The following is a 27,573-nucleotide window of genomic DNA, read 5'->3' as shown; positions in this document are numbered from 1 at the left end:
GCTGCACAAAGTAGTATTTGAAGGTTGGGCCTCTAAAGTTGGTTCTTTTTTTTTGTACGGATTTCAAAAATTCAAGAAGCCCTCAACTATCAAACTTACCATGAGTGTGCCAAGCATTTTCCCTGCAGTGACTGTTCTTTTTCTGTTTTACAGAAAAGTTGACTATTTTATATTCCAACTCCCATAATAATAATTAAAAAGATGCAATATGCAAGACTGCAAATCCAAAGCTGTTGTTCAAATACTATAAAGTAAAACCAGACAGAAACCTTAATTAAAATATTTAAATTGCCCCAGTGATTATAATAAATGATAAAATAATCCCACTTTACAAGCAATAATGGATTGATCTAGGTAGTTTTCACCACACATCAAACAGCGTGGTTTCAGATTAATAGCTGTAATAAATGTAGAAGTCCTTGTCCTCTTCTTTCAGCATTTTTTATTTTTAAGACTTTGTTTCTATTCCCTTGTTTTCTAAGAGCTGCCATTCCTGTTTCTTCCTTGCATTCACATACTCAGATGATAATTATACTTAGATGCCAGCTAAGTCCCTATAGCTTCTTCCCACTGACTTGGCAACTGACAGAATTCCTGTGTTCAAGACTTTTTCTGCTGTTAAATGTATCATACATCTGGCACTTTATGCACCCCTGATAATTGTGGTCTGATGCTGTTTTTATCTAAATCAACATCTTTTCTTTATGTGTGTAACAAGTACAGAGGGAATAATATTAAGCTACAGTCCTTCTGTCCATCTGCATTTTCAGTGTTCCAGAGCTGCAAGATATGCCTTAAAGCGCCTCCCATCAAAAAGAAAACTGGAGAGATAATAACCTAAGGTTTTGTAATTGGTGTCTAATTTTACATGCCAGTATATTACTGCCAGTTTATATCATTCACATTAAAAGGGAAAATTATATCAATTGTGGAATATTTCTGTGTATCTAAGAAGTATTTTTTTTCTGAATGTAGTTTAAGAACGTAGACTCAGACATTGAAATTTTATTCTTTTTTTTAACTGTGTTGAAAAATGTGAGAAGCAAAAATAGGCCAAGTAAATGTCAAGAAGCAACAACAATATTCTCATTCTTTCTGTAAAAAAATTATAATATACAACCAGTCTGTAGTTACGCATATATTCCTTCTTGAGAATGACACAGAAATTGATCTTTCCAGTCTTCAGAAATCTTCTGTAATTATCATGATCTGTTAAAGAGAGAGTGGTCTTTCAATAGCATTGCTGAGCTCCCTAAGCCATTGCTCCTTCAACGTATCCTCTCTGGTCCCAAGGACCTGTGTATGTCCAGTTCACTTAGCTGCAGCCTAAGTACATCTTCTATTATGAGTGACACCCCATAGGTCCTGCCGCTGGGCACAGGGACCTAAAAGACCTGAAGGCAAACCATGCTAAAAAAATTTAAAAAAATTAAAAACAAAAAAATATAAAATTTCATTGCTGGTAGCATTAGCTCCTTTATTTCCCTCTTCTCTAATCACATATCTTGATTATGTCCTTTGGTGATCTGTTTAAATAACTTATTCTCTAGAGGAGAAGTTACTGCTGTGCCATAAATCTAATTTTAAAATATTATGAACATGGCATTTGTAGTTTCTCCACTCACTTTTGAGATGCATGCTATATATATTTTTCTCATTTTCTGTACCTCTCATTTAGACTATAACCTCTTTCAGACATTGCAACTTTAAGTACCTGGAATAGAAGGAACTCAGGCATTGCTGTTACAAAACAAGCAAATTAGTAGAGCCCACCCACTGTAATTGACACTTCCTTCTTTTATGCAAGATACAATCACCCAAATGCAGTTGTACCTAGAAATCTAACTAGACTGCAGCTAGTACATGTCATCTGAAATAGAAAACCACTGGGAAGTAAATGTTATTCAGAACTATAGTGACATGATCAGGGCAGTACTTATTTTCAAGGTAAAAAAAAAAAAAATCTTAATCAAGCAATAATCCATAGGTCAACATGAAATTAAAAATACATATTTGCCACAAATAATTTGATTATTTTGCTTGAAGGAAACTAGCTTGTATTACATTGTTTTTTAAATACTGCATTTGAAATACTATATTCTACAGCTGCTGAATAAACATCAAAAATGCCAAAACCAGCCAAAGTCAATACAAGTGATAGACTTTTTTTGATTTACACTAGAGAGTTCATTAAAACTTTCAGCCAAGAAGTGAATATTATAGGCAACGCTAAACTCAGACTAAGGTTTAAGCCTTAAGTCTTTGGCTAGGAATGGTGCATAAAGCAATACAGGAACTCAGTGATGTAGGAGAAAAAAAAAAAAAAAAAAAAAAGCAGCGATATAAGCATAGAATTTACTTATCCCTATTCAATTAAAACAAAGCAAAACACTCCCATATAACAGAGATGGAATTTCAATAAAACAGAAAATTCAATAAAAACACAAAATGCAAAAAATATAAGTGAAGAGTTGCATCCTCAGCTTGTGATTCTGATTTTCATTGCACTTAGTGAGAACTCAAGATTGTGAATGAAAAGTAGCCAAGAAACCTACTGTTGTTGGTGTTTCAATATCGTCAAGTATAGTTGAGTTTATAATGAGAAATGAGAGTTCCTTCATTTTCTGATTTATCTTACTGTCAAAGGTACATAGACATTTGTGTTCTTTCTGATACCTAGGGATCAGAGGGGATTCTTAGTGTGATGGAAAAAGTAGCACAGATTGATAAGAAAATTATCATTTACATACATAACAAAGAAATGTGTTAGAATGGCTAATCTTTCTACAAATGTTTGTATGAAAAGTGAAAAACTGTCTTTCAACATGAAATTTAAATTTTTCATCACAAATTCAGCTGATGCCTTTTTTGGATGCTCAGCTCTAAAATAGTACAGCTTTTATTTAATATAATTCAGATAAATTTAATAAAACTCTTTCCACAAACTAATTTATGGTCTCCTTTTTAGTTCTGTAGGGGGAAGGGCCATCTTTTTTCACTGTATTTTGAGCACTACTATAGAGAGAAGATGTTTAAGAAAGAAACCCAGTATTAATAAAGTGGAAAAAATGAATGTAGGAAGTTAAGTTGAAAGGAGAGATGAAAGGATTAAGAACCAGGTAGAGAAGGAAAGACAGTTTAAAGGCACTGGGTAAAAGAGGTAAAATGTACAGTGTGTAGTCCTAAGCTTGTTTTCTTGCATTAATCAGTAACGGATTCACATGGAAAGCACACAGTAGAAGCAATACAGCTCCCCTATGTATCACTCCCAGATATCTGTAATTAAGGTTTGAGGAATTTCCCGTTTCAAACATTGCATCTAAACTGTGATCTTTACCACAACCTACCATCCATGAGTTTAAAACAAAATTGTTCAAGTAATATGGTTGGGACAGAATGGCAAGAACAACAGAAATTCCTGCTATCAGAGGGAAAGCAGAGATGCAATTTAGATAAGCTTTTAATATTAACCTTGATTGATAACTTCTGTTTTTACCTTTTTTTTAAGAAGAAAGAGTAGTTGATAAAGAATATTTCCTGATACTGAAAATGCCACTAATATTTTCAGAGGAATTTCTGTGGTCTCCACAAGGAACTCTTCTGGCTTTATTTGTACCTTTTTCAGACATAACAGATCTTAAGTTACATCATTCAGTATGTACCAGTTCAAGATTTTGCTCATGCAGAAATGGGCCTTGAGTTTTGATAATTTCTGAGATTTTAAAGTTGGTTATCCAAGTAAGTTTTGGTTTTGATATGGCCATGTGTCTGACCTCATTGTAATCAGTTGAGATCTACAGCTTAAGTTACCTGAACACCTACATCTGACTGTGATGTGTTGACCTTGGCTAGTTGCCAGGTGTTTTTCAAGCCACTCCATCACTCAGCCACCTCAGCAGAAGGGGATGGTAATAAGATGGAAAAGCTCATTGGTTGAGATAAGGACAGGGAGATGGCTTGCCAGTTACTGTCAAGTGCAAAGCAGACGTGGGGGAAATTAATTTAATGTAATGACAGTTAACAGCAAAGTAGGATAGTCAGAAATTATAAACATCCCTCCCTTCTTCTCAGGCTTATCTTCCATTCCAACTCATCTACCTCCTCTTCATTAGCAGTGCAGAGGGGTGGGGAATAGGGGTTATGGTAATTTCATCACATGTTGTCTCTGCCACTTCTTCCTCCTCACACTCTTCCCCTGGTCATAGCATAGCTTAGACAGTCGAGGGAAGTGATTTTTCCACCCTATACTGCACTGGTGCAACCTCACTTTGAGTACTGTGTGCAGTTTTGGGTGCCTTAATATGAGGACATCTAACTATTGGAGCGTGTGCAGAGGAGGGTGACTAAGATGGTGATTTTTTTTTTTTCTTTTAAGAAGGGAGAAGGAGACAAGTGATATAGAATATAAACATAAACCAAACAAAACCAGGTAGATGACGGAATAACAAAGGAGGTCATCCAAGAATAACTTGGATCATGAAGACCTGTTCGGCTGCCATTAAAAAAAAGGGGTTAAAGATAACACACAAGGATTTCACCAAACTGAGCTCTATGGAGGAGTAAGTTGTGAAGATAAACTAAGAATTCTGCTTTATTGTATCATTTTGTATGAAAAGATCTACATACTTAAGCAGTCACTTATTCTAATGACTTCACAGATCTCTACTTTCATCAAATCTAATCCCTGTGTTTCTGACATTTCTCCTCATAGCTCAATGTAATGACATGTACGTTTGCGTTTCATTTTGTACTGTTGAAACGATAAAGAGCCACTTACTCTATCTACTCTTAAATGTCTGGGAGACAGTTTAAGAATTAAAAGAAGATAAAAAAAAAAGAAAAAAAATGGAGGAAGAGAATGTAAACACAAAAGGCATGGTCTTCAGGGCAAAGAGGGAACATCACTTAGTGAAGATTGATAGTATCACATACTCTCAGCTATGCATTATATAATAGATTAAAATGGAAGAAAATTATGTTTAAGTTAAGACACTAAGGAAACTTGCTTGTTTCAGGCTTAATCAGCTCTTGAAAATTCCATCTGCTTGTCCATGGTCTTGGGGGGGAGGGTTGTTGGTTTCTCATTTGGTGATTCTTTATTGTTGATGTTGCTGTTGTTATTATGTGGTTGCTTTAAACCAGCTTTCCTTTACAAATAGAGAACTGCTCAGATGGTCAGAGAAAAAAAAAACAAAACTTTATTGTGTAATTCTGTTCAGTTTTTCTCCAGCCAAGATGAGATATGCACACAGGACAGACCATCAATATTGAGAGTTACAGATGGAAAGTATAAGACAATTCTCATCAACTGTTATATACTCACTGACAAGAATGGACAAGAATAATTCATGATATATTTCATGGCTTTCTTTACATACTTATAAATTCAGAAGATGAAGGCAGTTATAACAGTAACAAGCCCAAATTAACTTTTCAGTGTCGTGACTGCAAAAGAAGAAAGGTAGATGGCAAAGAATTCTATATTTGAAATGCTGACTAGATGACAGGTGGAAGTAGAATGTACCTATAGTGGCAAATTCTTCAGTAGGGAATGGATGTTACACATTCAGCTCGATCCTAATTAAACTGAAATGACCCTAAAGAACAGAATTAACAGATTATGAAAAATAAAACAAAAATGTTGCAAAACAAATACATTGCCATGGATAAAAAACTGAGTGGAGATCTCAACAAGCAAAATTTCCCAAGGTACCAATAACTTTACAGCAACACACTTTACTTAGTTTTACACAGTCTGTTAGTAAGTACGGAACAGGAAGATTTGGGTTTGTGCTGTCGTTTAGTACAAATGACATTGTGGTGCCATTTGTGCTAAAATTATACCATTTTCTACTTTGTGTGTATTAAAGCTAATTGTAATAGTGTGTGTAAGAAAGACTGAATTAAATAAAAAAAAGACATCTGATTCCAAATTATGGACAGCATAAAAGTAAGTGATCTCAATAAGATACCGATCAAAATTCTGAGATAGGAGATATGACAATTTAAAGTTTGTGGGCAATAGTTTGTTTCAAAAAAATTTATTGGCGTCTAGAAAAATTTTTTTTCTAAGGGTCTTTGATACTGAGCATGTAATAGTCTATGTACTGGATTAAATTCACCATATATTTTTGCAAGGCTGTTATAGATTTTTCTGCATTGAATAAACTGGTGAGGGATGAGTACCACAGTCATCAGGAAAGGTAATCACTATGTGGTATAATCACAGTTGTTCTGTTTTACAGCTTGCTTCTTTGATGTATTTTACTCAGGAAAGGTGCCAGTTTTGTTTGTACTGCCAAAATTGTTCTGGAAGTGGCAACCAGTGTCTACTTCCTTTTTTTCTTATTTCTTTTTTCAAGTCCATGCATAGCTATACCTTAGTATATGTTTTGCTAATAGGATGTCATGACTTCTATATACAGTAAATGCTTGCCTCCTGTGAGAAGATCTGTAGAGCACCACTATTAGTGGCCCAGTGTCAGCTGGTGTCCTCTACAGAACAACAAATTGCATTTAAAAATAATGAATGTTCAGCTTCTATATGAGCTGGCATAATATCTTTGGAATAAAGTTGCGTTATGCCTATGAGTTTTCAATCCAAGTATCGCGAGATTCTACTAGGTGGTAAAAGGTTGTTAAGAGCTTGCTTGAAGAAGTGATCAAGATTTGCTTCTTTCGTTTGCTTCCTTTAATTAATAAATACACCAACAATGTTAAGAGAGTTCTGTATCAAAGGTGCATGAGAATGTTGTGGTTTAAGCCCAGCCGGCAAGCCAGAACCACCCAGCTGCTCTCTCACTCCCCCCCACCTTCCTCCCCATCCCTCTGGGAGCGGGGAGAGACAGAGAAAAAAGTTGTGAAAAATGCAAGGAGATGTACTGTAACAAAACAAAACAAAACATAAAGGTATCATAGGATAAAAAAAATCACAACAGGAATCACTTATATTCTGTATTATAAAAGAAATCAGAAAAGCATCAGGCTGAATTTAGCTTTATTAAAGATTAAGAAGTCCCTTAAACTGGAGAAAAATCTTTCTGAGACCACAAACTCATTTTAAGCCAGGAGTTACATGCTATGATTCTCAAGGTTGAAAGAGTTTATTATGTATTCTCAGCAGTTAAGAAAGGTGACATCCTGAAACACCTGACCTTTCTTGATGAATAGGTCAACATGCCTTTAAACCAAGATTTAGAGGTTTTCTGAGCCTTCTTAGCTACGAAAAAAGAAGATCATTGCAAATTAAATGATTGCTTTGATTTCTCACTTTTCACTTCCTATCTTAACACTGGAACACAATTAAGATTTACAAAAGGTGTCACCTTTCAGAATTAAGTGTAATTAGCAAGTTTCTTTCCCTTCAATTCAGCCTATGAAGCACTTCCTAAGGGAAAAGTTTGACTTGAAATGAGTTAACTTTTTGGCTATATTCTGTTGATGAAGTGGCTAATTTGCCATCATCCATCATTTGCGCCAGAGTAAAGATCATACATACACTTTCAAGCTGCTCTGCTTGCAGGTAAAATATAGTAGCTTAAAGCACTGTAAAATTGTGCAGCCAATTCTAACTGTCATATTTACTTCGCTATTGGATGAGCTAAGACAGCAAAAACAATCACCACGCTGGCTGATAGGTGGTAACTTGTACCACATATCTAGCTGAAGATCATCTGTGAATATTCACTCCTAACAAAACCATAACATTACTATAGATGGTATTTAGAAGAATTCTTAGCTTAAGGTCCCAGTAGTGACAATCCTACTTGGTACTTGCTGTGGTTTTGATTTATTTAAATCAGATCCCCGAACGAGTCATCACATTTTTAAGTATTGTGATATTATTTTTCTTTGGAAAAGTTTCTTAACAAAAACGTTGCATTACACAATGCTGAGGATTTTGTCTGTTTTTATGTTTTAATGGGTAACGTTAAATTACGAAACAGTTTTAATGAAGGCTAAAGACTTGAGCAAAGTCATGTACTGCTAACTTTTTTTATAAACAGCCTTTAAGAACAGTGCTGAGTACAAAATGTTTTTCAGCAATAGGTCTCTGTAACTGAGAGATTATCTTGTTAACAATTGGCACATTTGCATGATTGGAAAATTATCAGAAAGACTGAACACTAATTTCTGTGTCTGTTTTATAATCATATGCTAATATGCTACTTGGTTCATATCACAGGAAGCAAAAACAAATTAGAATTAAATGTCATGCTGTATTTTGCTGCCTACATGCATTAACAATATATTGCTCTTGGAAATTTGTAATTACTATGAAAATATGTGGGGTTTTTTTGAAGTTAAGGGCTTTTTTTAATATATGAGATTTTTAATACACATGTCGATGTAAATGACAACCGGTTTCTAACATTTTTGCAGACTTGTCCTTAGTTCTGTCTCTGACTACTTTGCTGCCATGTTTACAAGTGATGTTTGTGAAGCCAAGCAGGAAGAGATCAAAATGGAAGGCATAGATCCCAATGCACTGTGGGATCTTGTCCAGTTTGCATATACAGGTATTGCGCTGCATATATTATACTTCCTATAGAGAAAGTTGTTTATTTGAATTATATACTGAATTATATTTATGTTCTAAATATTTTTTTATTTTAAATCTCGATTAATCAGAACACTTACCATTTCTAGGGTAGAATTTAAATTTTTTATCTTTCACCTGCAAACTGTTAAATATGTCAGGTTTGGTAAGTATAAGAAGACAGTCTAGAGAATGATCAATTTTTCTTTGTTTTCAAATACTTAGAACAGAGTACAGTGGTATTTTTTGAAGAATACCCCTATATTACTATTTCAGTACTTTTTTTCAGTTTAAATAATTACATAAATATTTTAAAATAATGAGACATTTAAAAATGTTTTATTATGAGTTGGATGTTGTCACTTTAATTTCCTGTTGCAGTCTGATACTCTGTTGTGTAATGTAAACTTATGAATAACTCATAACTCAGAGTTAATAACTCATAACTTCCTTCTGAACAGTTATTACATTTTAATGAAAAATAGATTTTGTTTTTATCCTTCTTAAACAATCTGTTGTATACTATGTGTCTGAAGTGCATTAAAATGAAAGGATATTAAAATTACAAAATAAAGTCATTAAAGAAGAGAATACATCAGCGATAAGATTTGTAGGCTTATAAATCACATAAGTATAAAATATATGCTGTTTCTTATTTTTTCCTAAAATACATCCACAAATTATGTAAATTAACAAAAAATTATACATTTATTGAATATTTGATTTCAGCTTCAATTTTAAATTGCTTCCCCATATCCTGAAGTTTTAATCCTCTCTAAATACACATAAACTAATTTAATCATAAATTGAGTCTGCTTAGAAATATTTAATTGGGCTATGTGCTGTTTATTTTATGACATTGATAACTTTACCATTTTAAACTGCAAATAAACATAGTTTAAGTTAAAAAAAGCTCATTTTGAGAATCATGTCTGAGAAATTCAGTTTCCAGAAGTGTCAGACCATCTTCATTTATATAGTTTCCTACATGTCAAAGGGTAGTGTCTACTCCCTTCAGCTGTGGTTTTGCTATTTGAGAATGTACATCATCCAGAGGGTTTCAAATTAGGTATCCATGATTTGAAGAACATGTTATTTTTTTTTAATCTAGCATGAGAAAGATACAATATCTTTGCCAGGTGCGAGTATAAAATGAATAGCTGTCGTGATTTAAACCCAGTCAGGTAGCTTGTTCACTCACTCCCAGTGAGTGGTGACGAGCTGACAACAATCGAGGTCCGTGTCCGTCTCCCCCCCCCGCCTCCCCGCACCGGGCCTCTCCCCTTCCCCGCTCCCGGAGGAACGGGGAGGAGGATCGAGAGAGTGCAACTCCTACGGGTTGAGACAAAAACAGTCCAGCAACAAATCACCACCGCTACTATCAGCTAAATCAATGATAAGGGAAAATAACAAGGGAAGAGAATACGATACCACCGGCCAAGAAAACGAGTTCCACCCGGAAGCCCGTGTCCTTCCGGGTAACTCCCAGTTACCCCTCACCCCGGGCATGACGTGCTGTGGTATGGAATACCTCCCCGGCTAGCCCGGGTCAGGCGCCCCGTCTCTGCTTCCTCACAGCCTCCCCTCCTCCCTGGCAGAGCATGAGCCTCACAAAGTCCTTGGCCAAACCAAAATATCCTTGTTATCAGCTCTGTTCCCGAGCTGAAAGTCAAAACACTGCACTGCACCAGTTAACACAAAGGAAAACCCAGGACAATAGCACAGGAATACCAGGGCAGAAATCACAAATACCTTGGCACAGAATAGCAGAAGACCTTACTGCTAACGTTAAATCATTCTGTAAGAGGAAGGCAAAAGGTAGAGGAGGCATGAGGAAGATGAGGGGCAGTGTTGGGACAGATCTGTGGAAATACATAAGTACTGTCTGGTTCTTTTGCTTCAGTTTTCTCTAAAAGATCACATGCAAACACATAGCACAGTTAATATTGACAACAAAAGCTAGCATGTAAGTGTAGATTAAGAAATGAAGGAGACACAGAAGGAAACAAAAAATACTTAACTATTTTCAAAATGAATGAAGCTGTCTCAGAATTTTACTGGTTATTTGAGAACTTTGGAGACTGGATGAGGTAATGAAAATCTAGAAAAAGCAAACTTCCTCCTTTTCTGCAAAAGATTAAGATTTTCAGGTGCTTTATGCTCCTTAATATTTGACTATATCCTGTAATGTACTCTGTTTATTATATGAGGAGGAATTCTTGGAGGCTCCTTCTTGGTGTTAGCTAAATAAGATCCAGCCTTCATGACTGGGGTAAAAGAAACCACACAGATCATATAATTCCAGTGTTTCGAATTTACCTTGTGCATTTGCACATGTTCCTTCAATTAATCTGTCACATAAAGTCCAAACCTTAAAAATGGCCACATTTATGTGCTATCATAGTGGCATCCTGAAGAATTAGAACCTAAAATGCTAACAAAGGTCTTCTAATTTCTGTCACTTGGAGTGTCAATACACTGTTATCCTTTTATTTCTGACCCACTTTGGAGACCAAATAAGATTCAAAAAGTTTCTTAAGTTTGCGCTTGAAATTTCACAAATACTTGCTAACAAGAGAAGAGTGATAATTCAGGAAGCATGAGTCCATTTTGCATGCTAAAAGACAACATGTATTGGGTGCCATGGGTCATTCTGGTGTTTATACTCTGTCCTGCAATTCTGCTCCATCTGGTTCTTTGTCCAGACTTATTCCGATTTATCCTGATTTATTCTCAGCTTGTGTCCTTATCTTTGGAAATTAATGTTAGATTATTTCTTTTTCTGTTAGACTATTTCTTTCTCTATTCCTCTATTTTTTTATCAGACTCCTAAATTTCCTAGCTACGGTTATGCTAGTAAATTAAACAGGGCTAGGGAATATTTGCAGGCATTGGAACACAATTATCTGTATTAATCCTGGGAGTTTTAGCCAAATCTGACTAACAATCTCTCTAACAAACCTTGGGTATAGCCTGGATGCACGGGCTCATCATGAATGTAGCCATCCTTGTACAGAAGGCAAGAGCATTCAGAAGTGCTGCAAACAATTCAGTGATAACTCACAGGTGATAAGGGAATTCCTAGAACATGGTCCCAAACTTCTTCAGTTTATTGAAATTAAAAGTTGTTGTTCATGAGTTAATAATTGTTTTCCCATGTTCTTTGCTGGATCAAAACCTATCCCCTGAAACATTTTTTTCATTCTCTTTCCACCACCCCTCATGATTTATCTGTCTTCATAGTTTCTTATCTCTTTTCTTGCCCTCTGATTCCTTATTTACCACCAGACTAGTTAATGTCCCCTTTTCTTTCGAGTCAGTTCACTTTCTTCTTTGTGATATATTGATGTGGGCAAGGGGAACACTGAAAAGTGAAGGAAATATCCACTGTTCTGATACCCTGCAGTGTAGCAGCTAACAGAAATTCCCATTCAGCCTTTTAATCTGTAGTCTGGAGCCTACATAGTCTGGACAGAATATCTGGAGAATTCAGCTGCTGCTTTACAATTACTGACTGCACAGTATGTGAAAAGGTTTCAGCAACTCGTGTGTGTGACCAGTTTAGCTCTTTGTTCTTTTATCCCCGGAATAGCAAACCATTTTGACAGACAGAAAGTTATTCACTCTTCTTCTATTTAATTTTATTTTTTTTTTTGTCACTACCTTCTTAACTCAAGGAGATAGAAAAAAGTAAGTTAATTTCACGTATAGTTGCTGCTGTTAGGAGTTTTTCCCTGGGGAAAACTTCTTAGGTGTGATATAAAAAAGGGAACTATTTTCTCATTATAATAACTGTAATTCAGTCAGGTTTATATATATATATATATATATATATATTTAATCTAGTGAAATTATTTCATGTGTATGAGCCAAAGAAAAAAATGAAATAGCAGTTAAAGAAGTGCAAAATATCTATGAAACGTCTTACTAGAGATGAAAGCATCCTGCACCAATACCAGACCTTTCAGTTCCAGCAATAAAATAAAATATTGCTGCAAAATAATCAGAATGAAAGTTCAGCAAAGGTGATGTTTTGTATATCACAAAGACCTGAAGAAAGATAAGTATCTTTTATCTGAAAGGAGAGTTGTTAACTTCTGCTATATCCATCAGTACAAAAATAGGGAATAATATAAGTTTTGTAATTAGTTGCACACTGCTTTGTGTATCTTCAATTTTTTCTTTTAACTCCTGTTAATTAAAATAGTCCTTACTTCTTCTTCTGGAAACATCCATGCACTTCTGAAAGGACATGATTTTTCTGGACAGAATTTCTGAAGGTGCTGTTTAGAGCCATTACCTCTAAATCACTGAAATATATAAGTCTGGTTTGTTCAAAACAACAAAATTACATTGCCTACTTTTTAAGATCGTTAGTAAATGTTCTTCCTCTTGCCCTTTTCTAAACACATTCTGGGACTGTGAGTAGGTGAGCCTCTTATATCAGACCAGATCATAAATGCATTCACTCAGAGACTTGCCAGTAATATATGATAGTAAATATTTGATAGAATGATACGAATGGTCATGATTTGTCTGTCAGAACGTCAAGCCCTGTGCAGACTTGGTAAGAGCTGCCCCTAAGTGAAGGCAGCTGTCCATTTAAGAGTAGTAACAGGAAGACAGAAAATTAGACTGACAAATCCCACTGATTTAAAGGTAGCAAAAGGTGTTAAAGTTTCTGGGAAGGTTCAATGTGACTAATTGTAAAGTTAATGTGATGGATGTACTTTTAAAACACAATTTGTTTAAAGCTGAAAAAAATGAGATGTGTTAAAATATGCACTATAAACTCTATGTTAGATGGGCCTTGGGATTTTTTTTTTTAAATTTAACTATATGTGTAAGGATTATGACTGAAGAACTTAATTTTGTAAATAAAATTGAAAAGGTAGTGGCTGCATCTTGTTTTATCTGAAATAAGCTAAAGTTTTCTAATTAAATAAACTAAACTGTAAAGTAATTACAAGTTGTATAATTCAAATTATAGCTATATATATATAAGTGTGCTGTAAGTTTATTGCTAAAATGCTACATCAAAATTATGTGCTGTTTTATACTTTGCATACATTCACAGGGTAAGCCCAAAGGTTTTTGTGAAGGATATATTTGATAAAAAATGTGCCACTTCAATACAAGGTACAGCTTTAATCTGTTCACACTTTGCTTCATTTGATTGGTTTATTCAAATAAACAATGTATGTTTCATCTTTGGTTGAACTATAATTTAAGAGGAAACAAAGCTTCCTCTTTTGTATTTCTCTTAAATGTTTCATGTGAACCAGCTGAGGAACTCTGAAGCCAAAACTTACATACAAAGTCTATGCACAAAGTATGTTTCATTTTTCAAGCAGCAAGATGAGTGATAGCAGAAAATGTAGGATTGAGATTCCAGTGCCCTGGGATACATGGATATTTATTCTTTGATCTTTGCAGAGTTCAAGATAACCTAATTTTCTTAGGTAATGCTTCTTTCTTGATCCTAAAACTTGGGTTTTCGTGATTTTCAATTATGCTTTAATGTTTTAGATAGAACTGGAACTAGAGATTATGTTTCTGGCCTTTCCTGCCATTGGTGACTCTGGGAGCATTCCTTTGAAGTTACAAAAGAGCTGTGAAGTTACTACAGTTTTTCTCATACTGCATTAGGCTATCTAATTAGTATGCATTCCCAACAGTGATCAGAAGAATAGCCTTGTGCTTTCACGCTGTTAATGAAACTGAAAAAGCAAAAGTCAGTTAGCTAATAGAAAACAGAGTCCTTGATTTATTTATGCACATCTGGGATAAAAAACAGGAAAAAAAATGTGGATCATACATGGAAGATTTTCAAGCCCTCTGTATAGCTTTTAATTAGATTTTATTTGGGAGATTCTTTAATTACAGTACTGTCAAGTACCTTCTCTGTCAGTGTTATATCTGATACCACACACAGGGCAGACAGCAGGCATGTAGCAAGGAAGGAAATGCCTTTAAGCACAAGGACATTTAGGGTCCTTCAGAACAGAAACTTTATTAATGAACGATCCCAGGGAGGTTTGTTTTTAAGTTTTGGGTTTTTTTTGGTTTGTTTCTTTTTTCATTGTGGAAACTTGGTTGCCTATATGAATAAACAGTGAGAATGATTCTAAGCATAGTTTTAGCCTGTGGAAATCCATAGTGTTCATACAGTCCAGGGTTTATCGCAGCCACAGGATCATTCTTCAGTGTGCAGTTTGAATGTGACTACTGTGGTTTGGAGGATGACAGAGTTTAGTGTCTATCAGGAAATTTCAGTGCAGTTAGTCTCCATGTTAGAGGGAAGTCCCAGGCAAGCTTAACTTTATAGATAAAAGTCTTTAGGCACATTATTGAAGGCATCAGCTCAAAGAGTCAGTCCCAGGCTCTTAGGTGATTGTAGCCAATTTAGAGTGTTTCAGGCTACTCCCTCCCCTCTAGGAGATACTGATCACATTGAGAACTGGAGTGAGCCCTGACACTCTGCATATTGTGAAGGTCTTTACCTCCACCTCGTGATAAGTTGAGTAAGTTCAGGAGTTGTTTGTTCTGTGGTATCATGTTAGAAACCCCTGTGAACATCTCTGTCTAGCATTTTTTGCAGGAGACTATTGCCTGCTGCTGTCCCATGTACTTGATGGCTGACTTTGCAATTTCACAGAATAAGTGCTTGTGAACTGCCATTCACTTCAAATGGGAGAACAGTTGTTCCAGGAACTTTGAGATGACTGATAAAAGGACAAATTAAGGTAATTTAATTGACCTGGAAGACTTTGTTAACCATTGTGTAACGGAGAATACAGAAAAATGGTCATAAGTCATACCATATCAATGTAGACTTTGAATAACTTAACTTCCAGATATGGAAGATCCTCTGTGAAGTTCTCAACCAGAAGCAGATACTTGTCATAAACTCCCCTTTAGGAGTCAATACAGTTGCAGATATCCAGAGGAGCTTTTATTTTTAATCAGGTTTGCTCCAGTTTAGCAAGTGGGAAGGTGGTAGTGATCTCATGACCTGTCCACAGATGTTCTGCATTGACTACACTTCCAAGGTCATATGTACCTTCGCTCAGGTTACATTTGTTACTAGTGCTGGAGCAATTGACAAGATTCATATTGTATTCCTCATCAAGTTTTTATTTATGTACCAGCTAAGCCTTAGTGCAACACCAAGGATTATTCCTGGATTAAATTATCAGATATACTGTCCATGTGTACAATGTAAGAATCTTCCAAATTTCCTCACTTTAACTGTAGGACTAGACTGTCATCCTCCATCTGTGGATATCAGCCTGCTTGGAATCAGATACCTTCCTACACCAAATGTCTTTCTGATCCTACAACAAGCTATGGGATTTTATGTAATTCAGGTCTGTGTGAAACATCTTTATAGACTCATTTAGCTTAACAAACTGCAAAGACTGCCTGTCTCTCTTTTTTTGAGCAGTCCCTGCTCCAAGGAGCTTGGGTCTAGCTGGAGTAGGTGTTTTCCATTCCTGTTACTGAAATTATGAGTCCTTGTTCGTTTCTCGAGTTATGCAAGAAAACAAACTGTTACTGCTCCTACTTCTACCCAGGATACTCTATTAAGAGACAGAATTTGCAATTATGTATTAGGATCCAGCTGTGTTCTCATTCTTTTGGTGCACTATATGGGAATTGCTTGGAAAAGAGGTCTGAACTGGATATCCATAGATTCTGAGTATTCAGAATGATCTAGACTGTTATTGGAACATAGCTAGCATCTCCCTCTTTAATGTGCTTTTTTTTCTGGAGTTCCTTCAGTGGAGACATGTACCCATATCCACTCTGCTGAGCAGGCAGCTGATTAGCTGTGTATCCACAATTCCAAAAGAAAGCAAAAAATTCAGGAGAATCACCATGGCAGTTTGTGAAAGGAGTCCTCACCTTTCACACATTGCTCTGCTCTTGTTCTTGCATTGTAAAATATACCTTCCTTCCCTTTCTGTTCTGTGACCATGGCACGGCGACTGAAATGAAATGTACCCACTGAACAGGATGTGACTGTAGTATTCACTTCCAGCAGGAGTGCAATCCAGCCCAAAGGAAAGCAGATTTCATTAGGCTGTAAGGTGGAATCATAAGCAAAAATCGTTCGTGAGCGATCAACATCTCTTTGCAACCTTTTGTTCTTTAAGCGTGAACAAGAACTTCTCAGTGATACCCTAGTACAAGCTGCCAAATTATTACCTGAGAAACTGAGAAGCTTGTTCTGTCAGAGGTGAGTATTCCTGCTTCTAAGCTAGCTTCAGATGTGGAGAATTGTCCTGGGTTCAGCAGTAGCAGTCATTTTTCTCCTCCTTGGTAGCTGGTGCAGTGCAGTGTTTTGACTTTCAGCTTGGGAACAGAGCTGATAACAAGGATGTTTAGGTTTGGCCAAGGACTTTGTGAGCCTCATGCTCTGCCAGGGAGGAGGGGAAGCCAGGAGGAAGTAGAGACAGGACACCTGACCCAAACTGACCAAAGAGGTATTCCATACCACAGCACGTCATGCCCAGGATGTAACTGGGAGTTAGCCGGAAGGGCTGGGAGACTGCAGGGTTGGAGGAGGTATCGGTCGGTGCTTGGTCGGGCTGGGGGGGGCAAGTTATCGGTCGGCTGGTGGTGAGATGATGTATTCTCTTCCCTTGTTATTTCCTTTATCATTATTATCATTGGTGGTAGCAGTAGTGATTTGTGTTATACCTTAGTTACTAAACTGTTCTTATCTCAACCCGTGGGAGTTGCATTCTTTTCGATTCTCCTCTCTGTCCCTCCGGGAGCAGGGGGAGGGCAAGAAAAGGGGGGGAAGTGAGCGAACGAATTACCTGACTGGGTTTAAACCACGACAGTTCTTTTTTTTGGCGCCCAACGTGGGGCACGAAGGGTTGAGATAACGACAGATTTGACTGGATTAATAGTCACTCATCACAATGCTGATTTATTGGGTCTCAGAGTTGTTTTGCTTGATCTCACAGCTTCAGAATGTTGTAACTTACGTAGAGCCGGTATTTGCTGTGATAGTGTTTATCAAGTATGGGGCCTGGGCTAAGGTTCTTGTCTCACTGTGCTTTATGGCAATGGCTTGTAATACGGGTGGGCTCCAGCAGCAGGGGGGGACGGACGTGGCCGTGGACTTGTACCTGGCCGTCCGGCTGCTCTTCACCGTCCTGGCCCTCACCCTACTCTCCATCTTCGTGAGGCTGCGGGGAGCCGAGGGGGAGCAGCCCCGGGAGCCGGCGGCAGCCGAACCGGCCCGGGAGAGCGGCCCCGGCGACCAAGCGGCGGCGGGAGCGGGGCCGGAGGCCGCGAGGGGACAGCGGCCGGTGGGGGAGGCCGGAGCGGTCGAGGAGAGGAAGGAAGCGGCTGCCGAGCAGCGGGAGAAGGCGGCGGAGGAGCCGAGCCCCGCGGCCGAGCCGAGCCCCGCGGCCGAGCCCAGCCCCGCGACGGCCGAGAGCATTCCCCGGAAGCCGCCCGCCGAGCCCCAGGAGGATGCAGGAGACCACGCAGCATTTCCCAGCAAGGCAGAGGAGGAAGAGCTGGACTCAGGAAAAGAGAAGCTGGCGGTGGGAGAGCCGGCAAGCACAGCGGCTACACCAGCCCCAGTGACAAGTACAGCAGCATCAACTGAGAGTTCTGAAGGTTTTGAATGGCCTTTGGGCGTCCTTGGGACCTGCCTGCTGATTGTGATGGGGATCAGCATGTTGGCACACACACAGGCTGTGTTCTACCCACCACCATTTTGTCTGATCTCAAAAGTTAAGCAGAGTCAGGTTTGGGTCTTGTCTGGGGTTAGACGACAATATGGGGGACCAAGAGATTTTCCCCAAGGCTGGACAGTGATGAGTGGCAGGGTGTGTGGGACACTATGGGCAAGTATCTAGTCCACTGGGCCCCTCCAGTGCTTTGGAAGCATCGGAGATGGAAGGCAGCTGTATGGAGTCCCCAGCAACAAGCTGCAGAAACTGCTTAAGGGGACAGTGAATTATTTTGAGCCTGGTGGGCCCATGGCACTTCAGGCCATCAGAGCAGAGATGCAACACAGAGATGGCCTCATGATCGAGGGGTGGACTTAGCAATGGACACTATTGCCTAGGTTATTCACGAGTGTGAACACTGCACACAGTCTCTCCTGCTCTGGAAGACTGTTACAAGAGATGGAGCCTGACATCATGGACCAGATGGACTCAGCAGCTTTATAGGGACTGGTCCATGCACTAAGATAAGAGTGCACCGAGATAAGAGTGATGGTATATTGAAAATGTGGGATCTGAGCATGACGTGAATGGTATGGAATAAGGGGTGGATAATGTCCTGGGTTCAGCAGTAGCAGTCATTTTTCTCCTCCTTGGTAGCTGGTGCAGTGCAGTGTTTTGACTTTCAGCTTGGGAACAGAGCTGATAACAAGGATGTTTAGGTTTGGCCAAGGACTTTGTGAGCCTCATGCTCTGCCAGGGAGGAGGGGAAGCCAGGAGGAAGTAGAGACAGGACACCTGACCCAAACTGACCAAAGAGGTATTCCATACCACAGCACGTCATGCCCAGGATGTAACTGGGAGTTAGCCGGAAGGGCTGGGAGACTGCAGGGTTGGAGGAGGTATCGGTCGGTGCTTGGTCGGGCTGGGGGGGGCAAGTTATCGGTCGGCTGGTGGTGAGATGATGTATTCTCTTCCCTTGTTATTTCCTTTATCATTATTATCATTGGTGGTAGCAGTAGTGATTTGTGTTATACCTTAGTTACTAAACTGTTCTTATCTCAACCTGTGGGAGTTGCATTCTTTTCGATTCTCCTCTCTGTCCCTCCGGGAGCAGGGGGAGGGCAAGAAAAGGGGGGGAAGTGAGCGAACGAATTACCTGACTGGGTTTAAACCACAACAAGAATAAAATACTTCTTCTTCAGACCTGAAAGCTGAGCTCCTTTGTCCTTGAGACGGTTCATTTTAAGTCCCCTGTGTGAAAAGGAGTTAAAATAAGTTGTCCGTTTTTAATTGATTAAAAAGGGGATTAAAAAAAAGATGCTGAATGAACAGAAAATCAGTCTGTTCCAACCAGATGACATGGTTTAGAGTTGAGGGGGATTGAAGCTGGGGAAAAAACATTCCACTGGGGTAAAAAGCTTTCCTAGTTATGTCATATGGTTTAACTTGTCTTTTATTTCTGGTGGCTGATACCAAAATGGCTGCCAAAAAATCAAGTGATTCATCAACACCCTCAAGTAAACACGTCTCTCGGTCATACATACTTTTGGGGTTAGTTTGTTTTGGTGTTAGAACCTGGTTTAGGTTTTGGCTGCTAGTATGTAAGATGTAGTATGTAAGATGTAGTATGTAAGAGTAGTCTGGTAATAGGGAATGGGCTGATCTTAAGTTTCTCCCTGAATTTAAGTTGCATTATCTGTTTGTGTAAGAGAATACTCCTTTTTAGGGGTAGTATTTTTTTTGTTTATTTGAATATCCTGGCATTATCTGGAGTTGACAGTATCAGAGAGAATTATCATCAGAATTGGACCCAAAGAGTATTTTAAGGATGTGAAGCTTTTCCAGTGATTTCCTTACCTGACACCTGGTGATTCCGATAATTCCAGTTCTGTGTGTTTGGGAGCAGATGGACTGAATTCTTATCAAAAATATAAATATTGACAGTGTCTCAGTCGGTCAAATGAAGGTGCTCCATTTATGGTTAAAAGCAAGAAATAGCTCTTAAGGAGTGAGTGATCTCATTCTAAAATAGATACAAGGCAGATATAAACTGCTCCAACACCTCATATTGTTCTCCATTAACTGTAAATCAGATCATTAGCTCAGATGGCTACCTGGCAGATACTACCTGACAAGATGCTAATAAGCAATGTGAAGAAGGTCTATTACAGCAATGTGAAGCATAGCACCTTTTTTATAAGCTTTTTCTAGTCTTCACTGGAATTTGTTGCAGTTTATTCTTGTAAACTTAATTGCAAGCAACTAATCCACTGTGCAAATTTGAATAAATATTATCCTGATACTACTTACTGCTTTTATTAAAAAAAAAAAAAAAAGAAAAAAAAACTAATTGAGAAGCTGTGTTCTTACAACCAGTTACCCTATGGAAATAACTCCATTCAGAAACTCTTCAGAACTGCAACACAAGATCATGTGTCATGATTGAGACACATGAAATAGAAAGGTTAAAAACATAAATATCTGATCAAAATGAATTCTGACTTTTGATTATAATTCCTTGACAATTCTGAAGATGTCACTGATGCACCCTTACTCACAACTGTCTTAAGAATGTTAAAGAATCTTGCTATAAGTTAGTAAATGTGTATTTACAAGACAGAAAAAAAATACTGTTCACATAAGGTAAAATGATATTACCATATCTTATGGATCTGCGTTAAAAATTGTTGCTTATGCACAGAGCAAGTGAGTGGTCCCACCATATTTGTAATGATACCTATTGGTCAATAGCTGTGGAAGGCTGATTGCTGTGATGCACACTGATCTTAATAACATCATGCAAAGGTGGCCAGAGATGCAGTGACTCCCTGCAGACAAAATTAGTTGTAACAGTGTAGCCTAAGGAGTATAAGAAAGAATAAAATTAAGTTTAAAAATAAATAAATAAAAATAATGCCCAAATTGTCCCTTGACTTGGAAAAATATTTACCAGAAAAGTAAAGATATCAGAGAATTTTTATATAATGTATCTGTTTCAGATTTTGTAATGTGGCAATAAAATTTATTTTTTCTTTATAAGGATGTATCCTAAAGACAGGCATTTTAGTTTCTGCATAAGCAATGCACATAAAATTTGTCACAAATAGAACTATAATTTAGAATAATAATTAGAATCCATTAAAGTTCTTTTCATTGTGGTTGTGTTTTTTTGTTTGTTTTTTTTTCATCTCAATTAATGTAATAAAAAATGAGATTTTAAGCTTTGGTTAATTTGTTTTGCTCAGACTGAAGTACTTGTGTAAGTTTCTTATTGCATAAAAATGTGAGGGGGAGGTTAATTGAAAAAGCAGTAGTATCAATGTCTCCTTGGATATTCTATTCAACATTTTTAAGTAGATGCTTGGACATTCTAATTGTCAATATGAAACTGTCTGAAGAATTGACACTGTAAATACTGAGCCTCTTAACATATTTATTTATTTATTTTTAACTTTTACCCTGATAAACACTGGGTATCCCTGAGGAATTTACATTAAAATGTCATACCACTCTATTGAAAAAACAAATACAGACCTTGTGAAGAAATTTATTAAGGTGTCTTGACGTTTAAAAATGAAGATAAGTAAGACCTGCAAACCATTTGGATGGATTAGATACTTACCTATCATTGAAGCTAATGCTTTGCAAAAACAGGATCCTTGAAAGTGATATCTTCTTATGCTTATACAAAAAAAAAAGGGAGAAAAAAAAACAACCCACCAACCAACCAAAGAAACATGAAGCAACACAACAAAAAAAGTAAGATAAGACAGTACTAAAAGAAAGAAGCACAGTACACTTTAACTCAAGCTAAGTGTAATTTTCTAGCTCTTATATTAGATATAATAAGTAGTAAATTAGTGCTTCTGAATTTAGTTAAAAATGTCAAGTTACAATGTATTTATACCCCAGATATCCCAGAAACCATTGTATGTTTACTCAATTAATATGTAAGGTGCAAACTTGTTCACACTCTTCCCTAAAAATGTGAAGGATCTCCTTCAAAATGGTCATGTTGGTTACGTAAAGAAATACATAATTTATAAAACAGGTAATAATTTTTATTGATTTAACGTTATTTTAATCCTCCTAGTTCCCAACTAGTACCCTTCTAGTAGTAGTTTTCCTTAAAGTTAACAGGAAATATCTTCAAATTGAAAATAAATAGATTGATGTGGCTTCAACTGTTTCCTTTGGGTTTTTCCTGAAAGGCTACATTTAGCAATAAAAAGCCAAACTGTGACACTGTTACCTTTCCTCATAAAGGGTGGTGATTCTTTCAGTGTTCATGTCATTATGCAAATGTTATCTGTATCAGGTTGTAGGTCCAGAGGCTTCTTTCACCTTGTTGAAAAATGAGAATGCAAAGGTAATAAGAATATAAGCATATAAGAAAAGGAGATTTTAAACTTCATCTAATTTCTTTATCAACACATTTCTCAGTCCATCTACTTTTCATAGCTGTTCTGCACATTTTTCAGTTTTCTTCCTTCTGGTACTGGGATGATCAGTTTTAGCCTGAAAATATCTTTTGGTAGCTTCCACATGACACAGTGGATCTGTATTCTAGATAATGAGAAGTTGTTACCTGCAAGCATGTAGCACACGTGGGAACATCATTAATAAATATATGGGTCAGCCAAGAATCAGCTGCTGAGTGTGCCTTCTGACCATATTACATAAACATGTGATGGATAGAAATTAAGAGAAAAAGTCAGATAATGTGAAAAGAAACGTGACATTAATACAAACATAAAAATAAGCAGAGGACAGCCACTGAAATTATGCTGTGTACTTGATCAGATTGATAATCTCACCTTTGCAAACAGATGTTTTATAACTAAATCCAGTAAAGTATAAATTCCCAGTTTCTATGTTATATTAAAAGCCCCAGATACAGTGAAAGAAGGAGAAAAGGTCAGATCTTAAGTGTTATGGTTATTGTATTTTGGGCTGGTATTGCAGTATTAAGCAACTTTTCCTTTCAATGTCATTCTATTGTAATGTTGAGGATTTCAGAACTCCTCAGTGCCATGTAATAGAGCTATTAAGATTTGTAGATTTCTCTTTATGTGACAAGAAATAAAAAAAAACCAACGAGTGGGGAAAAGAGTGACTTTATCTAACTGTTGAACTATATTACTTTGAACAGAAAGATCAATATACACCTAATCCTCCTGTAGATGGAAATGATTTTTTTCCAAGTGCAGCAAAATAAAATCATGTTAGTTTCTTACAGTTTATATTATGTTTCCACATTTTAATTTCCTATTTTTTTCCAGTTCTCCAAGATGACTTTGTGATCTCTAATTTAGTTCCTTAAATTATTAACATAAGAAAGTTATAAGAGATACTAATGTAAAACCCCACACTTAAAAATAATCATTGAGGGGGGGAGCATGATGGCAAAATGACACTTATTTCTCACTAAAAGAAATATTTTTTAATTTGATCTATTTTATCTTTTATTCATTGAAATGTATATCAGTCTGAAAGATAAAAAGCATGTCTTGTGAAATTGTAAAATTAAGTTAAATATAAGTATTAAAGTAAGATAAATATTATGCATCCATATATATTCTTTTATCTAATATAAAGTCTTTTAGAAGACCTATATACTGTGAGAAGCCTACCATATGTTGCTCAGATAAAATTAATCCCAAAATCAAGTTACAAATAACAAACACAAAATTTGAAGATTTGTAAGCCCTATTTTGAAGATATTTTTATGGTTTTAGTCATACTAAGATAGGCAGTTATTTAGTTCTTTGCAGAGAGATGGTTGTGGATTTTGCTCTACCGCCGAAGAGAATGCCAGTTTTATCACCAGTTTCAGTGTGTGTGTGGAGGGGAAATCACAGCCTGATTGATACTTACTTAGATGTTAGTCTGAGTTAGAAAATACAGTATTCCTAAGTCTTCTTTTCCTTTCCACACTTTACAGTCTATTTTTGTATCCTTATACAGTTGAATTAATAGTAGTTTAAAAAGAAATGTTTCTAATACTGTAATGTTCAGGTTCCTGAAGTGTCCAGTCAGAGAGACTAATCCTCCTTCTTTTCACTTTTTCTGTAGAGTTTTTTAAATATAACTCAGATTATTTATAAAAGATCTTTTCATTTTGTAAATACCAAGTAAATAAGTTTGTATCCTATTTTTTTTCAGGCTGCCTGGAACTGAAAGAAGATACCATTGAAAATCTTCTAGCAGCTGCCTGCCTCCTCCAGCTCCCACAAGTAGTAGAGGTTTGCTGCCATTTTCTAATGAAGCTTTTGCACCCATCCAACTGTTTGGGAATACGAGCATTTGCTGATGCGCAAGGATGTACAGAGCTTATGAAGGTGGCTCACAACTACACCATGGTAAGGCAGTGATCGTGAATCCGCTGTGTCTTCTGTAAGTAAAAATACATTGTTAGTTTTTGGCTTGAAATCATTCTGTATTGTATGGAACTTTATTTCAGAAGTGGCACTTTTGAAACCATAGTAGTGAGGATTCCTTTTAATGTCAGTGAAATTATGAAGAGTTGTAATTAATAAGCACTGATGTAACTACAGTTACATTTGCAGGCAGGCACAATATTCATGCTTTCTCCTTGCTAGTAATAAAAACAGTCACATCTATTCAGTTATGCCATTACAGTATTCTTTTTTGTACACGGTTAAACTTCCAACCCAGTGACAACATAATCCCAAAAATTAAAGCTTTGTAGTGGGTGATATTTAGGCATAGGCATTGCATTTAGGTGTGAAGCACTTCACATCTATTTGATTTACTGTTTGTGTTAAAGGGTGTGGATGACCAGTTGTGAGTGGGGGAGGGATGCCTCATTGCCCTTCTTGACTGCAACACTCTCAATCAGAAGGAATCTACGTAAGAGAAAAGTGATGATTTCTTCTACATGCATGAATAACCAATAAAAGCTTCTGCAGTGCAAGGAAGATATTCTGAAGTGTCAGAAGACTCACAAGCAGAGACCTTGTAATATGAAGAAAGGGTAGGGAAGTATTGAGCAGAGCAAAGAACAGATGCATAGTCTCTGAGATGAGCAGAATGTTTTTTTCATTCAGGGAAATTGTATGCACTGTGACAACAGCAAATGTAAAGCAAGGCAAGGGGGAATTTGTTAACAAACTCCACCTGTCTTATGCAAAGGATTTGAAGGTAAGTCCTGTTTAAAAAAAGAATGGGGAAATCCTTGCTTTTAAAAGTTCTCGTGCTTTCAAGAGCACTTCAAGGCCCTTGCTTTAAAGCTTTTCAGGGTGCTTTCTTTAAGAGTTGCAAGTGACATATCTCGAATTTTGGCTGTGTGAATCCTCTTCCAAGGTATCACTGCAAAAGGTTGTTTGTTGTGATAAGGTAATTATGTTGCTCCCTTAAGTCTGACATATTATGTGGCATTTACTGGGAGAAAATTTGGGAGTGGAGGGAATTTTTGACAGCATTTGAGAAAACTAATGGCTTTTGAAGGGTAAAACAGTATTATGATTTCTTTCTACACTTTTTCAAATCTTGAGAAACACTTATTTCTGGATATTTAGTACTACATTGGCAGAATATTTCAATATAGTTCAGTGAAGAGGGAATTATGGCTGACTATCTGAATAGTGAGTTCTAGGATGCTAATCATCATAATACATTTTTTTACTGGAATATAAATAAGCAGGCTAAATGGAATAGATACACATGTCCCCATAGAAAAGAAAAACTGAGGGTAGTGACTGAAATTATATACCTTTCATCTTGTTCTTTGCATCTTCAAAAGTATCTACTCTGCATTAAACACAAGAAATACTTTTTGGCCCCATTTTATGTCTCTTAAATACTGTAGGCAAGTATTGTCAAAAACAATAGTAATAATGATTATGATAATATTATATTTTTTATTATTGTTGTTATTATTGTTATAACCATAATGCTATAGAGAAATACAGCAAGGCTTGACCAGAAATAATGGTGCTGTACCATAAAAATTTTTTGATATAAAACGTCTCAAAGCAACAGTAATTCTGCACTAGTGGGAATGGGGAGCAAGACAGTTTTTCAAATAATTTTGCAAAAATAAATTTATAGATATGTTAAATGCTACAGAGTGTGCAATAATTCTGAGATGTGGCTCAAGTTAAGTGTCATCTTGGAATAATTTTGCTTCTTAGTTAATTACATAGATGAAATTAAATATTAATTGATTCCTAAAAAGAAAGGCTAATTTTCAGCTGAGGTACAGCAACCATAGGATAAGTCTCTGATTCTACCTAGGAAATGTCTTACAGCTTCCCTCCACCAATTATTTTTATGTCTTCCCAACAGCATTTTAATGACAGTCAATATATTTTTATGAAAACGGTTTGCTTCACTGGACCTGCATGAATGTTTTAATCTTAATTTTCTAAAAGCATTTTCCTTGCCTAGTGTCAGACTTGATATTTTACAAGTTGTAAAGTTCATTAAAAATAAATAAATATTATACATAAAAATACATATACAAAATCAGTTTGCTTTGTGAACTCACATAACCTGTTATGAGGGGAAGACATTTGAGCTTGGCAATTTAGTTATATTGAAGAAGAAATAGCTGATAAAGGGCAGACCCTTTAGCATCCTGTTGACTTCAGGAGATAGTTCATTTCCAATGCATTTTCTGTCACATTAAATAACTTCAATTTCCTACAACCATGAAATCTGTGAAGCCATGAATACAAATTTTCATTTGCATAGTTGACACAGGTATGAACAGACTTAATTCAAGTGTGACAAACTTATTTCAAAATGCAGAAGCATTGATGAGCGTGGAAAAAGCTTCTAATGGAAGTAAAATTCATTAACTGTACAGTTATATATCCCTTTCCCTGAGCAGAAGTATATAATATCCTCAGTATTTAGAGAGATATTTTGTCTTCAGTGTCAACTACCATATTGCTCTTTTGAAATGCAAAATCTAAATGAGGAAAGTAAGATGTGTACATGGAGAAGGGGAGGCAGTGAGGAATATAAGAAAAGAAGTGAAGGAAAGCCAAAAAACATTTGAAAAATCTTTTGGAAACACATTTGCCAAATAGCGAGTTATGGGGTTGGTGAAGCAAGAGAGGAAGGTAGACTTCATAAAAGTTAGTGAACAATGAACACTAGAGATGTCTATGTTTGCATTCCCTGTATTTTTTATAAATGGAACCTGGATAGTAACATTTGACAGCATTAGAATCAGAAAGTTAAAAATAAGAGCAAAAAATTAAAAGTTTCATTGGTTTCTTTTTCTTCGGCACATCAGAATCAATGTGGGTTGTTTTATTTCTGAGGTGTGAAATTTTCCTGCCAGTGTTTTATGGTGTGATTTTT

At 36.7% G+C, this 27,573-nt stretch overlaps 1 protein-coding gene across 1 annotated transcript in view; it reads left to right on the top strand.

Annotated features, from left to right (window-relative positions):
- KLHL1 (kelch like family member 1) overlaps positions 1-27,573 on the top strand; it is a 205,440-nt gene that overhangs the window by 70,573 nt on the left and 107,294 nt on the right. Inside the window, exons 3-4 of the mRNA XM_062636870.1 lie at positions 8,383-8,519; positions 24,403-24,599. Of these exons, the coding sequence (XP_062492854.1) occupies positions 8,383-8,519; positions 24,403-24,599 (334 nt within the window). The remainder of the gene's footprint in view (positions 1-8,382; positions 8,520-24,402; positions 24,600-27,573) is intronic.

This window comes from Pezoporus occidentalis, unplaced genomic scaffold, assembly GCF_034315485.1.
Source record: "Pezoporus occidentalis ecotype Australia unplaced genomic scaffold, CSIRO_AGI_Poc_V1 ctg5, whole genome shotgun sequence".
In the NCBI taxonomy this organism is placed as follows: domain Eukaryota; kingdom Metazoa; phylum Chordata; class Aves; order Psittaciformes; family Psittacidae; genus Pezoporus; species Pezoporus occidentalis.
The sequence above is the reverse complement of the archived record's forward strand: the minus strand, read 5'-3'. Positions and strand labels throughout refer to the sequence as shown.